The sequence below is a fragment of the Saccopteryx leptura genome, chromosome 4 (genome assembly GCF_036850995.1).
Source record: "Saccopteryx leptura isolate mSacLep1 chromosome 4, mSacLep1_pri_phased_curated, whole genome shotgun sequence".
NCBI lineage: Eukaryota > Metazoa > Chordata > Mammalia > Chiroptera > Emballonuridae > Saccopteryx > Saccopteryx leptura.
Window position 1 is genome coordinate 31,015,132 of NC_089506.1, and position 22,065 is coordinate 31,037,196.

The 22,065-nt window shown below is 37.7% G+C and overlaps 1 protein-coding gene across 1 annotated transcript in view; it reads right to left on the minus strand.

The window, feature by feature from the left end:
- Positions 1 to 21,795, minus strand: part of LOC136404135 (disintegrin and metalloproteinase domain-containing protein 18-like) — an 89,001-nt gene extending 67,206 nt beyond the window's left edge. The window contains exons 1-5 of the mRNA XM_066383597.1: positions 21,763 to 21,795; positions 20,096 to 20,151; positions 16,549 to 16,627; positions 15,924 to 16,000; positions 11,676 to 11,853 (exon numbers count right to left, since the gene is read on the minus strand). Of these exons, the coding sequence (XP_066239694.1) occupies positions 11,676 to 11,853; positions 15,924 to 16,000; positions 16,549 to 16,627; positions 20,096 to 20,151; positions 21,763 to 21,795 (423 nt within the window). The remainder of the gene's footprint in view (positions 1 to 11,675; positions 11,854 to 15,923; positions 16,001 to 16,548; positions 16,628 to 20,095; positions 20,152 to 21,762) is intronic.
- Between the last annotated feature and the right edge of the window lie 270 nt (positions 21,796 to 22,065).

Consider the following 22,065-nt stretch of genomic DNA (forward strand, 5'->3'; position numbering starts at 1 on the left):
CAAAACCACTCTCAAATGCCATCAGAAAAGGAAGAAATTGAATACCATGGCTACATATGACAGAGCCATTTTCATAAAAAAAAAGAAAAATCTCCAGAAAAAAACCCCTCAATCACATGAAAGCTGGGGATTTAAATGATAGAGAATTCAAAATTGAAGTTCTGAATACTCAATGAGTTGCAAGATGCCACCAATAGACAACTTAATGAGCTCTGAAAACAAATTAATGAATAAAATAAATATCTTACAAAGGAGATTAACACTTTAAAAACAGAGATTAAGAATTCAATACATAAATCGAAGACTGAGATAGCAAGTTTAGCTAATAGAACAAACTAAATAGAGGAAAGAATCAGTGACATTAAAGACAGGCAACTAGAGATGCTACAGAAACAAAAGGAGAGAGTTATGAATTTAAAAAACTGAGAGAGCTCTATATGAATTGTCTGACTCTATCAGAAAGAGCACTCTAAGAATAATGGGTATATAAGAAGAAAAAGATAAAGAAGGGAATAGAGAGCCTATTCAAATAAACAATTGATGAGGGTTTTCCAAACCTACGAAAAAAGTTAGAGTTTCAAATCCAAGAAGCAAAATGAATGCTGCATTACTGCAACCCAAACAGACTTACTCCAAGGCATATCATAATAAAATTGTCAAAAATCAATGACAATGAAAAAATCCCCAAGGAAACTAGGGCAAAGAAGAACATAACATATAAAGGAAAGCCCAGTAGATTATCATCAGACTTCTCAGTGGAAAGTCTACAAACCAGAAGAGAGTGGACTCAAACTTTCAAAGTACTGAAAGAGAGGAATCACCAGACAAGAATACTATATCCATCAAAGGTATCCTTCAAATATGAAGGAGAACTAAAACTTTTAAAAAACATACAGAAGCTGAGGGAATTTATCACCAGAAAATTCCCACTGCAGGAAATACTCAAGGGGTTATTCAACCAGACTAAAAGAACAAAATAAATCCGCCCTGGCCGGTTGGCTCAGCGGTAGAGCGTCAGCCTAGCGTGCGGAGGACCCGGGTTCGTTTCCCGGCCAGGGCACACAGGAGAAGCGCCCATTTGCTTCTCCACCCCTCCGCCGCACTTTCCTCTCTGTCTCTCTCTTCCCCTCCCGCAGCCAAGGCTCCATTGGAGCAAAGATGGCCCGGGCGCTGGGGATGGCTCTGTGGCCTCTGCCCCAGGCGCTAGAGTGGCTCTGGTCGCAATATGGCGACGCCCAGGATGGGCAGAGCATCGCCCCCTGGTGGGCAGAGCGTCGCCCCGTGGTGGGCGTGCCGGGTGGATCCCGGTCGGGCGCATGCGGGAGTCTGTCTGACTGTCTCTCCCCGTTTCCAGCTTCAGAAAAATGAAAAAAAAAAAAAAAAAAAAAAAAAAAGAACAAAAAAAATCCAAACTGCAAGTAAAAGCTCCAACAAGGCCACAGTAAAAAACAAGTATAATTTGTGGCAATAATAACATAAAAGATCTGCAGTAGTAAAGGAGGATGGAGTGTAGAAGCACTCACGTGACAAAGGAATTTTGTACATATGAACATTTCTTTCTTAATCAAATGTTAATCTCCCACTAAAAGGTCACTACTGAAACACACAGCTTAAAAAATAAAAAAATAGGGGAAAGAAGTATGGAATTCCACTAAACAAACACAACTGACAGACACAAAAAAGAGAAGAATAAAACAAGACACAGAGCTACCAGAAAACAAAACATAAAATGGCTATAGGAAATCCTCAAGTGTCAATAACTACCCTAAATGTAAATGGGCTGAACTCTAATAAAGTGGGACAGAGTAGCAGATTGGATCAAAAAGCCAAACTCAAACATATGTGCCTTCAAGAGACACATCTAAGCTACAAGAACAAAAGTAGACTGAGAGTGAAAGGTTGGAAAAGGATTCTCCAAGCAAATAATATTCAAAGAAAAGCAGGTGTAGCCATATTCATATCTGACAATGCTGACTTCAAAACAACAGAGTAACCAGAAACAAAGATGGGTATTTCATAATGACAAAGGGGACAATGTATAAAGAAGACATAGCACTTATAATATATATGCACTGAACCAGGGAGCATCAAAATATATGACATCTACTAACTGATCTAAACATAGAAGCAAACAAAACTACAATCATAGTTGGAGATTTCAACACATCATGATGACTTTAGATCAGGGGTCTCAAACTCGCGGCCCGCCTACCAATTGTGTGCGGCCCGCAGACTGGCCCGCAGATTAATCCATGAAGTTTGATTAGTCTGCGGGCCGCACAAAATTGGTGGGCGGGCCGCACGGCCGCGAGTTTGAGACCCCTGCTTTAGATAGACCATCCAAACAGAAAATCAATAAAGAAATATAGGCCTTAAATGACACCCTGGACCAAATGGACATAATAGAAATTTACAGAACATTTGATCCCAAAACTTCAGATTATACATTCTTCTGCAGTATGCCTGGAACATTCTCAAGGATAGCCCATATGTTGGGCCACAGAACTAACATTAACAAATTCAAGAAGATTGAAATTATACCAAGTATATTTACTGATCATAAAGCTTTGAAATTAGAATTCAACTGTAAAAAGGAAGTAAAGAAGTCTACAAAAATGTGGACATACTTATAAAAAATGACTGGGTTAAAGAAGAAAAAGAAGCGGTGGTCAAAAGATATATACAGACAAATGGAAATGACAACATGACATATCAAAATTTCTGAGATGCAGCAAAAGTAGTAATAAGAGGAAATTGTAGTAGGAATTGTATATCATTACAGACATATCAAGAAACAAAAGAGATACCAAGTAAACAGCTTAACATCACATATTAAGAAGTTAGAAAAAGAAGAACAAAAGCAATCCAAAGTCAGCAGAAGAAAAATATAGTAAAAATTAGAGCAGAACTAAATGAAATAGAGAACAAAAAAAGTATAAAAAATTAACATAACAAAGAGATGGTTTTTTGAAAAGATCAATAAAATCAACAAACCTTTGGCAAACTCATTAAGGAAAAAAGAGAAAGGACTCATATAAACAAAATCCAAAATGAAAGATGAGAAATTACCACAGACATCATAGATAAACAAAAGATCACAGTAGAATATTATGAAAGATTGTATGCCACCAAATTCAACAACCTAGAAGAAATGGATAAATTTCTAGATCTCTACAATCTCCCTAGACTTAGTCACAAAAGAGTGGAAAATGTAAATAGATTCAGAAGCAGGGAGGAAACAAAAACAACTATCAAAAATCTCCCCCAAAACAAAAGTCCAGGACCAGATGGTTACACTAGTGAATATTACCAAACATTCAAAGAATATTTGGTACCTATCCTTCTCAGTCTTCCAAAAAATAGGAGAAAAAACAATACTCCCCAACACATTTTATGAGGCAAACATAACCCTCATACCTAAACCTGGCAATGACAACACACAAAACAAGAATACTACACACCAACATCTCTAATAAATACAGATGCAAAAATCCTAAACAAAATACTAGCCAATTGAATACAACACATTAAAAAAATAATACATCACAATCAACAGGGATTCATTACAGGAGCACAGGGATGGTTCAACATATGAAAATCAAACAACCTAATACACCACATCAACAAAACAAAGAACAAAAACCATATGATCCTATCAATAGATGCAGAAAAGGCATTTGATAAAATGCAACATTTCTTTATGTTTAAAACACTCAATAAAATCAAAATATAAGAACAGTATCTCAATATAATGAAGGCCATATATGACAATCCATCAGATAATATCATACTAAATGATTTAAAAATGAAGGATTTTCTTCTAAAATCAGGAACAAGACAAGGCTGCCTACCCTCTCCACTCTTATTCAACATAATTCTGAAAGTTTTAGTCAGAGTGATCAGGCAAGAGAAAGAAATAAAAAGCATCCATATTGGGAAAGAAGAAGTAAAGTATCACTTTTTTCAGATGACATTATCTTATCTATTAAGAACCTCGAAGACTCCACCAAAAAAACTTTAGAAACAATAGTAATAGTAATGTGGCAGAATACAAACTCAACATACAAATATCTATGGCTTTTCTATATGCCAGCAATGAAACTTTGAAGAATGAACTCAAAAAACAATACTTTTTACAATTGTAACAAAAAAGTAAAGTACCTAGGAATAAACTTAACAAAAGATGTGAAGGACTGTAATACTGAAAACCACTAGTCATTATTGAAAGAAATTGAAAAAGTCACAATGAAATAAAAAAATATTCCATGTTCGTGGATTGGAAGAATCAACATAGCTAAAATGGTCATATTACCCAAAACAATATACAAATTTAATGCAATCCCCATCAGAATCCCAATGTTATTTTTTAAAGAAATAGAACAAAATATTAACAGGTTTGTATGGAATTATAAACAACTCCAAATAGCCAAAGCATCCTTAGGAAGAAAAATGAAGCCAGAGGTATCACACTACCTGACTTCAAATTATACTATAGAGCCATGATAATCAAAACAGCATAATATTGGCAAAAAACAAACCAACAAAAAACAAGACAAACAAAATTGGACATACAGACAAATGGAACAAAATTGAGAGTCCAGAAATAAAACTACATATATATGAACAAATCATCTTTGACAAGGAACAAAAAATACACAGTGGAGAAAAAGCCTCTTCAATAAATGGTGCTGGGAAAATTGGAAAACCACATTCTAAAGAATGAAACTTGACTACAGTTTATGTCCCTGCATAAAAGTTAATTCAAAATGGATAAAAAAACTTAAGTATAAGACCTTTAACTATAAATTACATAGAAGAAAACATAGGTACTAAATTCATGGACCTTGCCTGTAGAGAACAATTTATGAATTTGACCCTAAAGGCAAGGGAAGTAAGGGGAAAAGTAAAGGAATGGGACTATATCAAACTAAAAAGCTTCTGCAGAGTGAAAAAAACTGACAACAAAACAAATAGGCAGCCAACTAAATTGGAGATGACATTTGCAAACAACAGCTCTGATAAAGGGTTAATATCCAAAATATATAAAGAACTCACAAAACTCAGCAACAAACAAGCAAACAATCCAATTAAAAATAAGGAGAGGACTTGAACAGACTCTTCTCCCAAGAGAACATACAAATGGCCAAAGGTATGTGAAAACATGCTCATCTTTTCTAATTATTTGAGAAATGCAAATCAAAACTACAATGAGATACTACCTCATACCTGTTCAATTGACTATTATCAACAAGACAGGTAATAACAAGTGTGGCAAAGTCTGTGGAGAAAAAGGAACCCTCATTCACTGCTGGTGGGAATGTAAACTAGTACAACCATTATAGAAGAAAGTACAGTGGTTCCTCAAAAAAATAAGAATAGAACTACCATATGATCCAGCAATCCCACTACTGTGTATCTACCTCCAAAATTTGAAAACATTGGTATATAAAGACACATGCTTCCCCATATTCATTGCAGCATTTTCCACAGTGGCCAAGACATGGAAATAACCAAAGTGTTCCTCAACAGAGGGTTGGATAAAGAAGATGTGGTACAAATATACAATGGAATACTACTCAGCCATAAGAAACTATGACATAGTGACATTTGCAACAACATGGATAGACCTTGAGAACATTATACTTAGTGAAATATGTATATCAGAAAAAGCTAAGAACTGTATGATTTCACACATAGGTGGGATATAAAACTGAGATTCGTGGGCATAGATAAAAGTGAAGTGTTTACCAGGGGGAAGGGAACACGGGAAAGGGGGAAGGGGACTTGTGTGAATGGAAAGGGGAGAGGAAGTGGGGGAGGGATGTAAAGAAGGACAAATATAAGGTAACAAAAAATGATTTTACTTTGGGTGATAGGTATACAACAGTGGTCCCCAACCTTTTTTGGGCCACAGACCAGTTTAATGTCAGAAAATATTTTCACGGACTGGTCTTTAGGGTGGGACGGATAAATGCACAAAATAAAATTATGGACTGGAGTAAAAACTGTGGTATTTTTAAATATAATTGTTGAACTTACGATATTTATTGGGCTAAATTAAAGGAGGAATGAGCATGTCCTCATTATTCAGGCTATATTTAAATTTGTTATTCTGACAACATTTCATATCTGACATCAATATGTAATATGATAGATTCAGGCTCGCTACGAATCATGAACCTGTGACAATAAAAATAAACATGAATCCACTGTGTACTCGTATGCAACTTTATTAGAAGCATCCTCTTAACATTGCACCAACAACATAACATGAGTAACATCCTCTCTGCCTCCAAACACTTTCCAGTAGCTATGGTAACATTTAAACATGACTTAAAAATAAGATACAACACAAAAACAAATATAAAGTGCATGAAAAATACAACTCACAATTGTTAGGAATGTTGTAAGTTAAGGGTTATTTATTATAATGTTTATATAGAATGAGAGATAGTAGCCTATCTCTCAACAACCATAACGCTAAATCAGTGGGAAACCTGAACTTGTTTCTCTGCAGCGAGACGGTCCCATCTAGGGTTAATGGGAGACAATGACACCTGAAGTGTATTGCTTATGTTCATTCAGTCTATTCCGTAATTTTGTTTTGGTTGCTGTCACTGCAGAAAATCCTGCTTCACACAAATAGGATGTTAGAGATGGCAACAGGGTTTTTAGTGCTTTTGTGGTGATCTCGGGGTATTCTGCCATGACTTTAATCCAGAACACCGGCAGAGTTGTAGTTTCGAACATATTTTTAAGGCCACCATCAATTGCGATCTCCAGTAGTTGATCTTCTTGCATAGACACACTGGATTCACCTGGTTTGTTGACAAATGAATCACGGATCCATTCCTAGGCAGTTCGTGGGTCTTTTGTGGTTGGGAAGAAGCGTTCAAACTCTTTGAAAAGCAAATACAGGTGATGTGCACCAGCTGGGACAATGAAGGCTTGGGCTCAGTCTCTTCCAAAATTCCTGCGAATGTTTGAAACATGTCAAATATAACCCTGTTCACGCATCGTCCCCACAAATCCAGTTTGGCTTTAAATGCAGCTACTTCATCTGCCAACTTGAAGACAGTTGTCATTTTCCCCTAAAGTGGCCGATTGAGTTCATTGAGGTTAAGTATGTCGCACAAGTAAGCGAGTTTTGCGACCCATTCCTTGTCACTGAAATGTGCTGCTAGCGGTGACTTTTTTTCTGAGAGAAATCTTGGTAGGGGCTCTTGTAATTCAAACACTCTGGCCAGGGACTATTTCTGTGTATAAGAGAAGGTATCTGTGCTCCGCGTTCATTTCCTCACAAAGCTGCTCGAACAGGTGCGAGTGAAGGGCGTGTGCTATGATGAGGTTAATAACTTTAACGACATCATTCAATATGCTGTTAAGTTCTGGTGGTATATTTTGGCTAGCCAGCATTTCCCTGTGAATGACACAATGCGTACTCGCATTCAGATGCAACCTCCTTAATCTGAGTAGTTAAACCAGACATCCTTCCGGTCATGGCAGAAGCTCCATCTGTGCACATGCCGACACAAAAAGACCATTTCAGTTTTCCTGATATATAGTCATCCAGTGATTTAAATATTTCTGCGGCTGTGGTTTTGGTTGGCAATGATAGTGCACATAACACACCCTCATGCACAACCTCTTGATAAAGATAACACACGTAAACAAGTAGCATTGCCTTGTTGTCAATATCTGTAGATTCAACAACCTGGAGAGCATACCACGGTGATTTATTAATCCTTTCCAACAATTGTGATTCAATGTCCTCTGCTATTTCCTCAATGAGCCGTGTGACGGTGGTAGCCAAAAGAGGCATCTGTGTTATCTTTTTAACCTCAGTCTCTCCTAGAAGTTCACAACAAATATCTTTAGTGGCTGGAAGGATCAATTCTTCACCAATGGTGAATGGCTTCTTAACCTTAGCAATACAATTAGCCACCAAGTATGATGCTCTCAGTGCACTCACATTTATTGATGTAGTAGCCACCAGTAATTGTTTCTGTCCTTCTTGTTCATGCTTTTTTCTTTTGAAATACTCAGAAGGCTTGTCTTTTAAAGTTAGGGTGCTTGGTCTCCACGTGGTGAAGCACTTTGAAGGCTTCATTGCCTCATGAGCAGCCCTGGTGTGCGAGAATCACCAGTTGCGATAAATCCACACTTCAAGTAGGACTCCTGGTATTGTCTGTTCAATGAAGCTTTCTTTTTCTTCGAGGTCATAGGTTCTTCTTCTATCTCCTCACTGGCCCTTTTTCACTTTGCAAAAAAAACTTTCAATGGAATTTTGTTTTTCACTCATTTTGCTAGTTTATGGGTTTAATTTTAGTGGCAATGTATCATGTGACTGAGACAAACGTCAGGAGTGAGTCTTAGACAGATGTAACAGAGGGAATCTGGTCATTTTTTAAAAATAAAACATCGTTCAGACTTAAATATAAATAAAATGGAAATAGTGTAAGTTATTTATTCTTTCTCTGTGGACTGGTACCAAATGGCCCACGGACCGATACTGGTCTGCGGCCTGGGGGTTGGGAACCACTGGTATACAACATAATCAACAGTTCAAATGCTATAGAAATGTTCACCTAAAACTTATGTACTCTTATTGATCAAGATTACCCTGTTAAACTTAATTTTCTAAATAAAATTTAAAAATTAAAAAAAAGAAAAAATAAAAGTGGGTCATGGTGTTCCCTATTTTCATCACTTAGAAGAAAAATAAAACCTCACTATGTTTTAGTGATAGAAAAAAAAATATTGAAATTGTAAAGAACCCTCAGGAATTCAATAAATTTAATAAATGAGATGAATAATACATTAGAGAGCATTGGAAATGGAATAGAGCAGATGAAAGAGAGAATTAGTGAGCTCATTGATAGAAACTTAGAAATGCCTCAGGAGGAAGCAGAGAGTGAACAAAAAAAAATAAGTACATGAGGTCTACAAAAACTATCCGACTCCATTAGAAAGAACAAAATAAGGATCATGGGTATAATAGAAGGAGAAGAAAGGGAGAAAGGAATAGAATGCATTTAAAGAAATAATTAATGATAATAACTTCCCAAACCCATGAAAAGTGCTGCACATTTGAACACAGAAGCTAATAGAACACCTAATCATCTCAATGCAAAAAGACCTCTAAGCCTGACCTATGGTGGCGCAGTGGATAGAGTGTCGACCTGGAAATGCTGAGGTCGTCAGTTCGAAACCCTGGGCTTGCCTGGTCAAGGCACATATGGGAGTTGATGCTTCCAGCTCCTCCCCCCTGTCTCTCTCTTCTCTCTCTCTGTCTCTCTCTCTCCTCTCTAAAATGAATAAATAAAATAAAAATAAAAAAAAACCCTCTAAGACACATTATATTAAAATTATCAGAACTTAATGTCAAAGAAAAATTTTAAGCCATTTAGGGGTAAAAGACTATAAAACCTACATAGGAAACTCCATTAGACTATCATCAGGTTTTTCAGTAGAAACTTACAAGGCATGAGAGTGAACATAAATATTCAAAATATTGAAAGAAAGAAAAAATCATCCCAAAATAGTATTTCCAACAAAGTCATTCTTTAGATATGAAAGAGAAATAAACGCTTTCTCCAGCAAACAAAAGTTGAGAAAATTTACCATCAGAAGACCTGCATTATTACATAAAATGAAAGAAGCTCTTCTAAACATATCATAAAGAAAAAAGGTATACAAAACTGAGTAAAATGACAGATAGGAATTTGCGATTGTACTTCAGAAAAGGAATATTAAACAACTAAACAAAAGTTAAAGGGGAAAAGAGCATTAAAGTAACCTATTTCAATTTGGCAATGAATACACAACATAAAAAGGAATAATTTGTGAAAAAAAACATAAAATGGGAGGAAGAAAGGACAAAGGTACTGGTGAATAAAGGTAAAAGGCAATCAGAAGAAAAAGGACTACCATATCTTTGAGACATTTTACAAAGACCTAATAATAACAACAAAACAAAAACCCATAGCTGAGACATGAAACACACAAAAGAGAGGGAATGGAAAACAATCATAGAAAACCACCCAACTAAAGTAACAGACAGAAACACAAGGGAAATAAATAGGGAAGATACAGAGCCATCAGAAAACAAAAGGAAAATGTCTATAGTAAGTGTTCATAGATCTGTGTATATATTGAACTCACAAATCAAAAGGCACAGAGTAGAAGAATGAATTTAAAAACCATATCTACTTAGCCCGGGGTGGTTGGCTCAGCTGCAGAGCATTGGCATGGTGTGTGGAAGTCATGGGTTCAATTCCCAGCCAGGGCATATAGGAGAAGCGCCCATCTGCTTCTCCACCCTTCTTTCTCTCTTTTCTCTCTGTCTCTTTCCCTCCCACAGCTCAGGCTCTACTGGAGCAAAAGTTGCCCCAGGCGCTGATGATGGCTATATGGCCTCTACCTCAGGTGTTACACAGATGGGCTCTGGTTGCAACGGAGCAATGGCTCAGATGGGCAGAGCATCGCTCCCTGGAGGGCATGCAGGGTGGATCCCTGTTGGGCACATGCAGGAGTCTGTCTCTGCCTCCCTGCTTTTCAAATCAGAAAAATACAAAACAAACAAACAAACTTAAAACAAGACCCACTTAAAAACACATCATAAGAAAACTCTTATAAGGCAAAGACAAAGAGAGAATCTTGAAAGAAGCAACAGAGAAGGGAATTATCATATATAAGAAATCCTTAATAAGTTTAATAGTAGCTGATTTTTCTTTTTTCTTTTTTTTTTTTTTCTTTTAAAAAGCTGGAGACGGGGAGAGACAGTCAGACAGACTCCCGCATGCGCCCGACCGGGATCCACCCGGCACGCCCACCAGGGGCAACACTCTGCCCACCAGGGGGCGATGCTCTGCCCCTCTGGGGTGTCGCTCTGCCGCGACCGGAGCCACTCTAGCGCCTGGGGCAGAGGCCAAGGAGCCATCCCCAGCGCCTGGGCCATCTTTGCTCCAATGGAGCCTCAGCTGCGGGAGGGGAAGAGAGAGACAGAGAGGAAGAAGGGGGGGGGTGGAGAAGCAAATGGGCGCTCTCCTATGTGCCCTGGCCGGGAATCGAACCCGGGTCCCCCGCACGCCAGGCCGACGCTCCACCGCCGAGCCAACCGGCCAGGGCCAGTAGCTTATTTTTCATCAGAAACCATGGAGACCAGAAATAGAGTTGAAATACTCAAAGTGATAAAAATACCTGCTAAACAAAAGTTTTATATCCAGCCTATAAATAAAGCAAATTTAATACATATATACAAATGATTATTTTAGAAAGATATGTTTTGGCAATATTTAAAGGAAAGTAACAAAATATTAAAAGTATTTTTTACCAGGGTAACAGTGTTAACTGTTAATGATCTCTAACAGTGGTAACTATTACTGCTAACTAATGTTCTTCCAGTATTTTTAATTTTATTTAGTATATGCATATTTATTTGAATAAAATAATAAGAAATGCTATATAACACAATAAAACAATAAGCTTGAAAGACATTATTGTACAATTTATCATATATTTTAGGTAGAATATAGATGTTTTATTTAAAGATATAGAAGAAACTAGCAAATTTAATATTCTTCTCAACTGCTAAGCAATTCCTTTCCACAATTAAAATAATTCTACAGCAGTAATTTCATAGTATGTGATAACATCAGAATTATTATAATTACCTGTGAACTTAAATAAACTTTATAAGTCTGGTCTTTCTGCCAAATATTGCTGTAATTTTTTACTAATATTGGTATATCTGGATCGTTATTTTTTACTTGGTAAATTATATGCTCAAATCTTGCTGAAGATTCCAATGGTTCAATTCCATAGCTGATATTTTCAAACTGAAGGAATCCTCTGAATATAAGAATGAAATGATATCAAAATCCTATAAGTAGTCCCATCAAAGTTATATTCTAAAATGTTGTAAGAAATAATGAACTTATATAGTAAGAAACATATTTTAAACCCATTTTTTCTTTTCCCATTTTTTTTTGTTTAACATCAATAATTCTAACCACATCTGACTTAGTTTTTCTCATATATTAAAAAATTTAGCCCTAGCCAGTTGGCTCAGCAGTAGAGCATCCTCCCAGTGTGTAGAAGTCCAGGGTTCAATTTCTGGTCAGGGCACATATGAGAAGCGATCATCTGCTACTCCACTCCTCCTGCTCCTTTTTTTTCTCTCTCTCTCTTTCTCTCCCTCTCTCTTCCCCTTCCCTCCCATAGCCATGGCTCAATGAGCAAACTGGCACTGAGGATTGCTCTATGGCCTCTCCTCAAGCACTAAAATAGCTTAGTTGACAAGCAACAGAGTTGTGGCTCCAGATGGGCAGATCATTGCCCCCTACTGGGTTTGCTGGGTAGATTCTGGTCAGGGTACATGCAGGAGTCTATCTCTGCCTCCACACCTCTCACCTAATTAAAAAAAAACTTTGGAAGGAATTTTGTATTCCCTGTGTAATAATCACATTCATTCAAATATATATTACTTAAGGCCAAGTATTTTCTGGGAAACAGATATTTGTTAAAAAATCAGGAATAAAGTTCCTGTTCTTAAAGATTTTAGGATAAGGGAAAGCAGAAATATAGAGTAGATGTCGAAAGAAGTTACTATAAATGAAAACCACACTGGCCCTGGCCGGTTGGCTCAGCGGTACAGCGTCGGCCTGGCGTGCGGGGGACCCAGGTTCGATTCCCAGCCAGGGCACATAGGAGAAGCGCCCATTTGCTTCTCCACCCCCCCCCACTCCTTCCTCTCTGTCTCTCTCTTCCCCTCCCGCAGCCAAGGCTCCATTGGAGCAAAGATGGCCCGGGCGCTGGGGATGGCTCCTTGGCCTCTGCCCCAGGCGCTAGAGTGGCTCTGGTTGCGGCAGAGCGACGCCCCAGAGGGGCAGAGCATCGCCCCCTGGTGGACAGAGCGCCCCCCCTGGTGGGCCTGCCGGGTGGATCCCCGTCAGGTGCATGCGGGAGTCTGTCTGACTGTCCCTCCCCGTTTCCAGCTTCAGAAAAATACAAAAAAATAAAAATAAATAAAAAATAAAAAAATAATAATAAAAATAGAAAACCACATACAGAGAATGCCAATTTTCTGAGTTGACTTGAGTAAATTTTGGGACTCAGGAAAACAGAAACCACAAAGTTAGAGTGTTTTATCTGATTTGGACTCGTCTTCTGACAAACTTACCACCTTCCTCTTGCCATTATTAATGATGAAAATCAATTTGCTCTGCCATTTGCCTCTGAGGAAAATTTCTTTTCACCCATTCATTATTATATGTATGTCTGTTTTTTATAGATTCCAAAGATAAGGAAATCACATGTTATTTGTCTATCTCTATCTGAAATAATTTACTTAGCACAATACCCTCCAGGTCCATGCATGTTGTCACAAATAGCAAGATTTCATTATTTTTTATTGCTGAGTATTATGCCATTGAATATATACCACATCTTCTTTATCCATTCATCTATTGGTGGACACTTATGTTGCTTCCATATCTTGGCTATTGTAAGTAATGGTAAAATAAACATATATGAACATGTATCCTTTTAAATTGATGTTTTCGGTTTCTTTGGATAAATACTAAGGATTGAAATTACTGGGTCATATGGCAGCTCTATATCTATCTATCTATCTATCTATCTATCTATTTATTTATTTATTTTTATTTTTATTTTTTTCTGGAGCTGGAAACGGGGAGAGACAGACAGACTCCCGCATGCGCTCGACCGGGATCCACCCGGCACGCCCACCAGGGGCGACACTCTGCCCACCAGGGGGCGATGCCCTGCCCCTCTGGGGCGTCGCTCTGCCGCAACCAGAGCCACTCTAGCGCCTGGGGCAGAGGCCAAGGAGCAATCCCCAGCGCCCGGGCCATCTCTGCTCCAATGGAGCCCTGGCTGCGGGAGGGGAAGAGAGAGACAGAGAGGAAGGAGGGGGTGGGGGTGGAGAAGCAAATGGGCACTTCTCCTATGTGTCCTGGCCGGGAATTGAACCCGGGTCCCCTGCACGCCAGGCCGACGCTCTACCGCTGAGCCAACTGGCCAGGGCCTATATTTATTTTCTTAATTAAATTTATTATGGTGACCTTGGTTAATATGATAATACAAGTTTCAAGTATACATTTATATGATACATGATCTGTATATTGCATTTTTGTGCCCACCACCCAAAGTCAAATCTTCTTCCATCACCATATATTTGACCCCCTTTACTTTTTACTATGCCCCCTGACAAACTCCCCTCTGGTAACCACCATATTATTGTCTGTGTCTATGAATTTTTGTTTGTTTTTCTTATTTGTTCACTTGTTGCTTTCAGTTTTATATCCCATATGTGAGTAAAAGCATATGGTTCTTAATATTTTCTATTTTGCTTAGCATGGTATTTTCAGGATCCATTCTTATTGTTGCAAATGGCAGTATTTCATCTTTTCTTATGGATAAGTAGTATTCCATAGTATATATGTACCACACCATCTTTATCCAACATCTACTGAAGGACACTTTGATTGTTTCATATCTTGGCCACTGTGAATAATGCTCATTAGGGTGCATTTAAATTTTTTTGCAAATAAATTTTTATTTTTTTGAGGCATGTTCATACTGTTTTCCATAGTGGATGCAACACTTTTCATGTTTGTTTTTTTTAATTCAGTGAGAAGAAAGGAGGCAGAGACATACTCTCGCATGTGCCCAGACCAGGATCCACCTGGCAAGCCCACTAGAGGGTGATGCTCTGCCCATCTCAAGCATTGCTCTGTTGCATGGCAAACAAGCTCTTCTTTACACCTGAGGCAGAGGCCATGAAGTTTTTCTCAGTACCTGGGGCCAACTCACTCCAATCAAGCCATGGGAACAGAAGGGGGAGAAAGAGAGAGAGAAAGAAGCGAGAGAGGGAGGGGTGGAGAAGCAGACAGGCGTTTCTCTTGTGTTCCCTGACTGAGAATTGAATCTGGGACATCCACACGTTGAGCCAACACTCTACCACTGAGCCAACCAGCCAGGGCTGAATGCACCAATTTATATTCCACTAATAGTGTGCAAAGGTTCCCTTTTCTTCACATCCTTTCCAGTACTTCATATGTGTTCTCTTTTTATGATAGCCATTCTGACAGTTGTGAAGTGATATCTCATTGTGGCTTTGATTTGCATTTCCATGATGATTAGTAATGTTGAACATCTTTGCATATGCCTGTTGGCCAACTGTGTGTCTGCTTTGCTAAAGTATCTGTCAAGTCTTCTGAGGTACTTTTTATAAAAATTATTTCATTAATTTGAGAGAGAGAAGAAGAAGGAAGAGATAAAGAAAGAAGGGAAGAAAAAGAGAGAGAGAGAGAGAGAGCGAGAGAGAAGTATTAACTCGTTGTTCCAGTAGTTGTTCCATTTAGTTGTGCACTCATTGATTGCTTCTCATACATGCCCTGAGCAGGATTGAACCTGCAACCTATGGTGGTCCAGGATGACACTCTATTCACTGAGCAACCCAGCCAGGGCTGGTGCCTTCTTAATTAGTTGTTTTATGTTTGGTACTGAATGCACCTTAACTCTGAGCATACAATATGTGCCTGTTTAAATAATTAATACCATTTTTCATAAAAATCTAATATAGCCATAGATAATAAAACTATAATCTTTAAGATAATATTCTGACTTTTCCTTCACTGAAACTATCCTCTTTTGCATAGTATATCAAAAATATTTCCAGTCAGGTTTTTCTGGAGTGCTTTCATTTGAATAAGCACTAAGGTCCAGCTACTAATAGTAATATAAAGAAAAGTAAGATTACCATGAAGAAAACTTTCAGATTTGGATTTCTCTTAATCCTTTCCTGATTTGTGCCTGCTATCCACTGTGTTTCATTTTAAAGTATATCATAAGTTTTTCATATATAAATATCTTCTAAGATATTAAGATATTAATACCTGAGTCCAGAACATATGTGGAGTGTTAAAACTGAATTTGGAAAATCTGCAGCATATCCTTGGTAATGGCAATGCATCTGAAAAACAGTATGTAAAAGCAAATATACATTATTTTAAAATATATATATTTTTATTTATTCATTTTTTAGAGAAAGAGGGGAGAGAGAGACAGAGAAAGAAGTGGGAGGAGCAGAAAGCATCAACCAGGCAAGCCCAGGGTTTTGTACTGGCGATACTCAGTATTCCACGTTGAAGCTTTATCCACTGCACTACTACATGTCAGGCTAAATAAATTCTTTATAAATAAAATATATATGCTCAAATATTACAAATGCCTCAAAATCTTAAAAGAATAAAATATAATTATGTATTATATAGGTTTATTATTGTACATTTTCAGGGAAGGTATTTTTGACAATTCTCTTTACTGTGTACTACCCATGAATATTATTTTGGCATTTCATTTTATTTTTGTGTACAAAAATCAATCACAGAATGTGTCATGTTATATGGAATAAACAATTATTTTAAATTGCATACAGAGAACAAATATATATCAATAGTTATGATATGTTTACAAAAATAAAGGAACATATAATAAATGTCTAAGACACCTGAGTCTTACCTTAAAATATGAAGAATCAGCATGCAAAGATCCAGTTTCATTAAATGTATATACCAAAAAATTCTTAGATAAGAATGAGCTAAGAAAAAACAAAAATAAAAAAATTGGTTAAGTCATGCTTTTAATATGAATAATAACATTATATTAATAAAAATTAAGTGTGAAATTTATTAGACTCATAATAGTATGTTTCAATAAGAATAATTTTTGTGTAAAATAACAGTTTATATATGTATCAGGCTTTACTAACACTGAAATAAATTCTGTGAATCCTTTGTATTAGTTATTTGTGTATGCTTGTATATGTCTTCATTCAACAAATATTTATGGAGTACCTACTCTCTGACAGATCCTCTTTCAGGCACTGAGATAACAGCATTAAACAAAGACAAAACCACTGGTCTTCATGAGAGTGTGGGACACCTACTGCTAGCATGTTAGATGATGATAAAGCCTAGGTGAAGGAGATTAGTTGCAAATGTGAACAGGACAATATGGTAGGCTCACAGATGTTATAATATAATACATTAGGTGGTTAATAACTTGAAAACAAGCTCAGGGATTTGCACAGAAATGTTATTCTAAACAAAGTTAGGAGAAAATGCAATACCCTGAGGCATAAATATGCTTTGGGTATACAAAGAATAGCTAGAGGGCAATATGTCTTGAGTCAAGTGTTGGACTGAAGATAAGAGATAGTAGTAAGAGATGGTGTCACAGAAATGAGAAACCATGGGAATATTCTGAACAGTAAATGATAAGATCAGACCAAGATTTTAATAGAATCAGATTGAATGTTATGTTGAGCATCATCTGCAGAAACAGAGATACCAGAGAGGCTGTTACAGTCATCCAGGCAAGACGTGTTGGTGGTTTGAATTAAGATAATAGCAGTAGTGAAGGTCCAATTCTGATTATATTTTGAAGGTAGAACACATGAGATTTACTAATCCATTGAATGGGAAGAAAAACAAAACCAAAAGAAAGACGTCAAAAACTACTCTAAGGTTTTGTTCTGAGAAACTGGAAGAATAGACTTGTCATTTATTGAGATGATTGTGGAAAGGATAGATATTGAGAGGATCAGAAGTACAGTTTAAATATGTTAAGTATGAGAATTCTATTAAGTACTTGGTTATCAAATAAGTTTTTAAGGCCCTGGCTGGCTGGCTCAGTGGTAGAGCGTCGGCCAGGCAGAAGTCCCGGGTTCGATTCCCGGCCAGGGCACACAGGAGAAGCGCCCATCTGCTTCTCCACCCCTCCCCCTCTCCTTCCTCTCTGTCTCTCTCTTCCCCTCCCGCAGCCGAGGCTCCATTGGAGTGGGGATGGCCCAGGTGCTGGGGATGGCTCCTTGGCCTCTGCCCCAGGCGCAAGAGTGGCTCTGGTCCCGATGGAGCGGCGCCCCGGAGGGGGAGAGCATCGCCCCCTGGTGGGCAGAGCGTCGCCCCTGGTGGGCGTGCCAGGTGGATCCCGGTCGGGCGCATGCGGGAGTCTGTCTCTCCCCGTTTCCAGCTTCAGAAAAATACAAAAAAAAAAAAATAATAAGTTGTTAATAAGTGAATATGGTATTCACTGTAAAGAAATACAGATATAAATTTAGAAATAATCAATACATAAATTGTATTTAAAGGCTTAGGATGAGATGAAATAACCAGCTGATTGAATCTAGCTAGGAAAAAAATCAAGATTCAATAATAACACCATGGAGTTCTCTGATTGGAGAGATAAAATATAATTCAAAAAATAAAAAATTAAATATTGCAAAAGAGTAAGCACAATGGTGAGAGTTAAACAAGGAGTCTGGTATTCTGGAAGCCAAATAAAGAAATTATTTTGTGGAGGAGACACTGATTAGCTATACAAAATGCTGCCAATTGGACTAAAACTAAACTGGCATTCAGAAACGTGAAGGTAGGTCATTGACAGTCTTATCAAGAAACAATTTTAATGGAGTTACAGAGACTTTAAAGACCAACATGATTTTAATGGTCATGAATTAGCTGACAACAGCAGTCAGTCAGGAACTAAATGAGGGTAACGTTCTCTAGACTTGTTCAGCTATAAAGATGCAGGTGGACAAAATTCAGTTGTTATAAATATATATTTTCAAAGAGACAGCCAGAGAGGAGGCTGTTTGATTCCATTTTTATAAAATGGTGAGAAAATACAAATTAGAAGATAGAAAGTATGCTTACTGTTAGCTGGAGTGGTGGTAGAAAACAGGGATTAAATGTGAAATGGTGTGAAGAATTGATGGATCCTACCTGGAGAATAAAATGTTCTAAAAGTGATTTATGGCTGATGGTTATGTTAAGCCTAATCTGGAGGGACCCGAAACATTGAAGACACGAATAAAGTCTGTCGATTATACACCAAAGCTTTATTGTCTAGCTTGGCCAAGCGGTGGCTCCTCCAACAGTGGTCTGAGAGAGTGCTTGCTGGCCCTTTGTTATACTTAGTTTTTATAGTTTTGTAAGTGGGAAGTATAGAAGCAAAAATTGTAATTAGGAGCCCCTTACCACTATTGGTTATAGTCATAAGTCCTTTAACATGATAGGACCACGTTCAATTTGCAAGCCATACATTATTTTGGAGAAAACAAAATTTACAAGCCAACACAATAGTAAGAAGATGTCTCTTTACATATTAAAAAGCTTTCCTATATTATCTAGTGTTTATCTGCCATCTCTCTGTCCAGAGTTACACGTGTTAACTACACGCATTTACATAGGGAGGTAGTTTCTGTGGGGACAAATACCCGCAAATGGTTCATTGCTATAAGAAAAGGTTTATTTTGGCTTTTCTCTCCCTGCACCTGGCTAGTCATTCACCCCTTTCCCCACAGGTGTGGTGGAATGTCTGGGGATCCATGTTTTCCTCCCCTTTGCATTTACAACACAATGCCAAGGGCCATCCTGGTTATGCCAATCACACAGTACAGAGACTATTCTCACAATTTCTCTGCACACCTTAACCCAAATTAATAAAATGTTCTTCAAGCCTCCCAAAATATTAATATTAATTCTGTAGCTTTTGGTACCTTACAACACCTGCGGGTGAGGTGGCACAGTGGCTTCTCAGTTACAGTACTACATAAAATTATTAAAAATCATTTAATTATGCACTTGAATGAGTTTTATGATATGTAAACTGTGACTTATAAAGTTAAAAATATACACATATATAATTAATACATTCATAAGATGTATGCCATTACTGTAGTTAAATTTTTCACCAATAATCACTTGATGTGTTAACTATATCTTTGTTTCTATCAGACATACTTAATTTATGTCATAATTCTGGGGTTCAATAGCTATATATTCAATTTAAGATTCATAAATATGTAGCTAATCTCTCAATTTGAAAATAAAAATCTAAACAATTAAATGTAACATTCTCTTAGATCTAAGATTCGAGACCTAATGAATCTTACATTGAAGTAGGTTGATTAAGCAGTCTGCATTAGTCTTCATTATTATATTTAAATAGTAAAAAACACTTTTCAAAAGTAAAATCTAAACTTTAAAAGAAAATCATATCTTACCGTTTTGTGAGATGCAGAGTATATGGCTTTTTATCAATTGTAATGATGTAAATAGCCTTAAACAAAGCAAATCAATAAAGGTGATTTAGTAAAGAAAAACTATACAAAGTAAAACTATGACTCATTCCATTTTAAACATTAACATATTCTTTAGAATTTATTATTCAAATAGAAGGACTTTATTATTCAGAGAAGGTGAGGGAATTAGTGAAATTATATATACATAACACATAGATGTAGATAAAAGAACAGCAAATCCCAAAGGGAAGGGGGGAGGAATTTAGGGGGAGGGGAGTAAGAGGGGTATAATGGAAGACATGGGGGAGGGGAGAGGGGATTATATTGAGTGGGACACTTGAATCCATGTTAACACAATAAATTAAAATTAATAAAAATTTTTTTAAAAAGAATAAAAATAATTTCAAGATTAGGGCAATAAATTTAATGTTTAAGTAAGGATGGCTTTTTGAAAAGAAAAACTGAAGGTCACATTTTGAAAAAATATCATTTTAGCATTATTAATACAGTGGATTGATCATTTCTATTTGGAAAATGTATACATTTTCTAGTCGAAATGAATGAGACATGGCTGCAGACTAATATTCAATGCTAAAAACAATGAAACAAAAACAAATTTATAAATGCATATATGCATACTACCAAATACACCTAGAGCCACTTCACAAGCCTCTCCATATTAAATCAAGGAGGGAAAAACACCTGAGAGACTGAAGCTAGTGAGAAATGCTGCAGCTTTAGGAATGAAAGCTTTCATACAATACAGATCGAGTTCTAACAGTGCTCATCATCCTAATGAGGTGGCATCCAGGAATGGGAGGTGACTCTAAATCAGGGGTCGGGAACCTTTTTGCCTGAGAGAGTCATGAACGCCATATATTTTAAAATGTAATTCCATGAGAGCCATACAACAACCGTGTACGTTACGCATTATCCAATAAAAATTTGGTGTTGTCCCAGAGGACAGCTGTGATTGGCTGCAGCCACCCATAACCATGAACATGAGCAGTAGGAAATGAATGAATTGTAATACATGAGAATGTTTTATATTTTAACGTTTTTTTTTTTTATTAAAGATTTGTCTGCGAGCCAGATGCAGCCATCACGAGCCATCTGGCTCGTGAGCCATAGGTTCCCGACCCATGCTCTCTAGATGTTCATGGAGTGAGTTAGTGAACTGTCTCCACAAAGGCAGACAGTCATCTATGCTAACAAATCTACAATTTCTTTTCAAGAAAAACCAATTTTAAGAAAGATCGCTGATTATAAGGGAAGAGAGTCTGTGAGTTTGCAAGAGGGTAGTGCTGCTTATGCCTGGAAACATGCATAAGTACAAGCCCACAGACCCAGAGAATGGATGCCTAATAAACCAGAAATGGAAATGTAATACTGGCCCTACCAAGTATTCCTTATTCTTCCTTTAGAATTACACCTTTTTTTGGCCCTGGCCGGTTGGCTCAGCAGTAGAACGTCCCCTGGTGTGTGGAAGTCCCGGGTTTGGGTTTGATTCCCGGTTACATACACAAGATAAGCGACCATCTGCTTCTCCACCACTCCCTCCTCTTTCTCTCTCTGTCTTTCCTTCCTGCAGCCATGGCTCAACGTGAGCAAGTTGGCCACAAGCTCTGAGGATGCCTCCATGGCTTCACCTCAGGAGATGAAATGGCTCGGTTGCTGAGCATGGCCACAGGTGGACAGAGCACCACCCCGTAAGTGCCTGCGCAGTGAATCCTGCTTGGAGCGCATGCTGGAAGCTGTTTCTGCCTCCCCGACTCTCACTTAGTAATAAATAAAAAAAAATTTAGAGGCCCTGGCCGGTTGTCTTAGCGGTAGAGCGTTGGCCTGGCGTGTGGGGGACCCGGGTTCGATTCCCGGCCAGGGCACATAGGAGAAGCGCCCATTTGCTTCTCCACCCCCGCCCCTCCTTCCTCTCTGTTTCTCTCTTTCCCTCC